Source organism: Capsicum annuum, chromosome 4, assembly GCF_002878395.1.
Source record: "Capsicum annuum cultivar UCD-10X-F1 chromosome 4, UCD10Xv1.1, whole genome shotgun sequence".
NCBI classification, from domain to species: Eukaryota; Viridiplantae; Streptophyta; class Magnoliopsida; order Solanales; family Solanaceae; genus Capsicum; species Capsicum annuum.
In genome coordinates, this window is record NC_061114.1 from 218,585,731 (window position 1) to 218,589,388 (window position 3,658).

The window sequence follows — 3,658 nt, forward strand, 5'->3', positions numbered from 1 at the left end:
TATATGGTTAATTAATACAAAGTGCATATGCATGACTGAAAAATCAGTCAAAAGAAACAACAAATTCAAGAAAACAAGCACTGAATTAACGGTAGAAGTGTATATGTTTTGTGCATAGATATAAAAAAATATACACATAATCAAGTCACTTAAAAAAGTAATTGAATGTAATTCTATTACTACTAAGGAATGATTGATAAACTAGCATAAATCGTAACTTCAAGATATCTGGCGGGAGATGGCAAGAATCTTGTGGATTTAGTCGATATTCACGAAAGCTGATCAGAACATGATGGTAGTAAAAAAAATTGTAACTTAAAGGAAAACAATTGTGTACTAATGAAAATAGTCCTCAATAACAAACATAGAGAGAGTATGCAAGGATATAGTAATAAACAAGTGTACTAGGGTTCTCCAACTTACATAAATAATCCAGCCCTCTCCCTTCACAACAAAAATTTACAATATAATATAGTGTCGAATAAAATGTACAATAGTAATATTATTGTACCATGGGGTATCTTAGCTCATCAAGTGCACCTTGTTGAAATATAACACCTTGTTGAAAACCTCCATCACTAGAAGCAACAATAGGAGGGAGAGGAAGCACGTAAGGATTCATTGATTCCCAGTCTAAATTTCCTCCAGAAGTAGAAGTAAATTTATCGATAACCAGATTCTCATATAAAAATTCAAGACCATCTATTTTTTGTTGACTAGTGTTTATCATATGCTCAAATTCAGCCGTAAAATTGCTAGCTGCCCCATCCATGTTGTATAGATCAATATTTGGTGCGGTGATGTTGAAGACATTGTGATCTATTGGAGCTGAAGAGATCAAATTGATATGATCCTGATACATCAGTTGCATCGATGATGAATTATCGATAGGATATTCATGAGAATTTGGCACAACGTTTGTCAATTGGTCATTTTCTGAAAATTTACCTCCAAGCTTGATTAATAGCTTTCTGATGGATGTATGGTCATTGTTAATGAATCTTGGTTCATTGTTTGAGTATGGTAATGGTTGAAGCTCAGGCCAACAAGGGTTTTGGTTCAGGTTATTGGAAGTGGAAATTGATGACATGGATTTGATTTCTTTTCCTTTTCTTGAACCTTGCTTTTGACGTTGTTTTCCAAATAGCTTCTTCTTTAGCTTAGTGTTCCAATAGTTCTTTATATCGTTATCAGTTCTTCCAGGAAGTTGTGCTGCAATTATTGACCACCTGATATAATATTCCTCATAGAATTCAGTAACAGAGCTACAGATAAGGAACAACGTTCAACTGAATTCCCTTTATCAGAAAATTATAATTCACGAAAAAGGGTACAATCAAATTTTTATATATGCATATAGATTTGTGAAACTCGTTGATATAGGGGAAACCTTAGTGCAGTACAAAAAATGGTTCAAAAATTATTTTAGGTCACATATATTCCTATATTTTCTAAATCTCTTAATAAACTTTCTAACTCCGGCACTACTTTGATGGTTGATCCTATAGTAGTCATAGAATTAACCAAAAATATGGAGGAGGAAGAAATTAGTTAATGGGATTATAATAAATTACCTGCTTCCAATACTTATGTAGAGGCTGCATATAATTCTATCTTCTTCATCTGAAAATCCTCCATGCTTGATGTTTGGCCGCAAATAATTTAACCACCTAAGCCTACAACTCTTTCCACATCTCTTAAGGCCTAAAATTTTCAAAAAAACAACAACATGAGTACACTATTAATCATGGTATGCATAAGAAGAAACAACCAGAAACAACAACTAACTATGGCGCTTGGTCCAGACAACGTTGTAGGAGTTCATGAATTTACCAAGGTCAGTACTATAATTTTCATCAAGAAGAACAAAAGGAAGAAATTTGGATTTTTTATACCAATTTTTTGAGGCAAAGCAATCCAGTTTCCACCAGTCCCATTTTGCTCAATATAGGACTTCAACTTAGCATCTTCTTCAGGTGACCATGGTCCTCTCTTGACATTGTTTTTGTCACAACAAGGAGCTCTCCCCATAGCTTGAGATTTTCACCTTAATTTCACTAACAAGTTTGTTTTAATTAAGCTAATTATATCACTTTGTTGAGTGAAGCTTACTCTAATTTTTGAGTGTGTAGAGAGAGAGAGAAAGAGGAAAGGAGGATAATAATAATAGAGATTATACTAATATAATAAAATAGAGAGGATAAACATGTTTTAAGGAGCAGTCAGAAAAGTAGGGAGAATGGCCAGATAAATGATGAATGCCAGAAGAGAAAATAAGGGTTTTTTCTCCTTGTCTTTCTCTAAGTCGAATCATTAAATATACACTAGACTTTTTATTAAGAAAATCCTTGGAAGTGTATGTCTTGTACCTAAAAAAAATAAAGTTGGAAATGTATGTCCAATAAATTTTAGATTTTTATATTATAAGTACCGTCCATTTTGAAAATCATCGATATATATTGTTACAAGTCTTCGTGAAAGTAGATAATAGGCGATCTAATTAATACGTAGAGCATACCTTTGCCAATATTCAAAAACCATCAAGCAAATTGGTCATTGTTTTCTTTTATTTGTTGAATTTATCTAAGTCATCAAGATTTTCGTCATGAATTATCTATCTATTATTTTTATTTAAATGATTTGGTTTCAGTTTTTACTTTCCCATTTTGGTTTTGCATCTCTTAAGTTTCGAAAGGATATGATCTTGGTTAACCCTCAGTCATGAATTAGTTTTTGAGATTAAGTTAGGCATAAGGTATTTCTTATTAATATATCAAAGCTAGTCAGACTCATCTGAATTCTTAAGTTATCCAATATAATATTGTCCTCATATTACTTTTGCCACATTCCAATTGTCTGTAAGGGGTAGGATGTTGAGTTTCCCACATGGATGACTTAAGGACCTGTTTGGCAATAGATTTTTCAACTAAAATTCGGAAAAGACGTGGAAAATAATGTTTGGTAATATAATTTGCTATTATCTAACAATTTCTTTTGACAAGTGATTCAAATTCTCAAATACAAGAAAAAAACTATTATTCAAGCTAAATTTCGTTTTCCGTGAGAACTTTTAAAAGTTTAAACGTTACACCAAATTTTTATCTTTTATAAAAGCACTCACTATTTATTGACCTCAACTAACCTGTGCATGTACATAACAATACAACTTATATCTTGCTATGTATATATAGATGGATATTGTATTAATACCGTAACTGCTTTACATAGATATAATCTAAAAATATATTTTCTGAACAAACGTGTGCATGTACATAACAATACAACTTATACAAATGAAATTTTAGTATACTTAGTTTTCTTCTGTTTCTCAACTACTAAGAAAGAGTTAGGCATATTTGTTATTTTTGATAATACAAACTTATGATTAGTTTTAGTAATTTCTAAAACTTATGGATATAAATCAAATTTCTTACAAATTGAAATATGTTTTCAAATAACATGGTCAAACACATAATAAGATTTCACTCAAATATTACTTGTCAAAAATATTTGAGAATATATGGTCAAACGTTAGCTTAGTTACCTTATTATATGATCTTTTGAACAATTCATCACCTCATATATATGCTATATTTTGAGGTTTAGCTACACTGAAAGTCTATTTTTTTACCTAGTAACACAACAAATTCAAATCTGG

At 31.1% G+C, this 3,658-nt stretch overlaps 1 protein-coding gene across 1 annotated transcript; it reads right to left on the minus strand.

Moving 5' to 3' along the window:
• Nucleotides 1-296: 296 nt before the first annotated feature.
• On the minus strand, nucleotides 297-2,332 carry LOC107869471 (transcription factor RAX3). Its single transcript, XM_016716009.2, has 3 exons — nucleotides 1,896-2,332; nucleotides 1,575-1,704; nucleotides 297-1,229 (listed from the first exon to the last, which is right to left on the minus strand). Exons 1-3 carry the CDS (start codon nucleotides 2,029-2,031, stop codon nucleotides 503-505), a joined length of 993 nt encoding a protein of 330 aa, XP_016571495.1. The 5' UTR covers nucleotides 2,032-2,332; the 3' UTR covers nucleotides 297-502.
• Between the last annotated feature and the right edge of the window lie 1,326 nt (nucleotides 2,333-3,658).

Excerpts from the sequence above, each read along its gene's own strand:
- LOC107869471 (XM_016716009.2), bottom strand. The coding sequence starts at position 2,031 with ATGGGGAGAGCTCCTTGTTGTGACAAAAACAATGTCAAGAGAGGACCA. Across the intron at positions 1,705-1,895 it reads TGCTTTGCCTCAAAAAATTG|GCCTTAAGAGATGTGGAAAG; the intron begins GTATAAAAAATC and ends TGAAAATTTTAG. Across the intron at positions 1,230-1,574 it reads TACATAAGTATTGGAAGCAG|GTGGTCAATAATTGCAGCAC; the intron begins GTAATTTATTAT and ends ATATTATATCAG.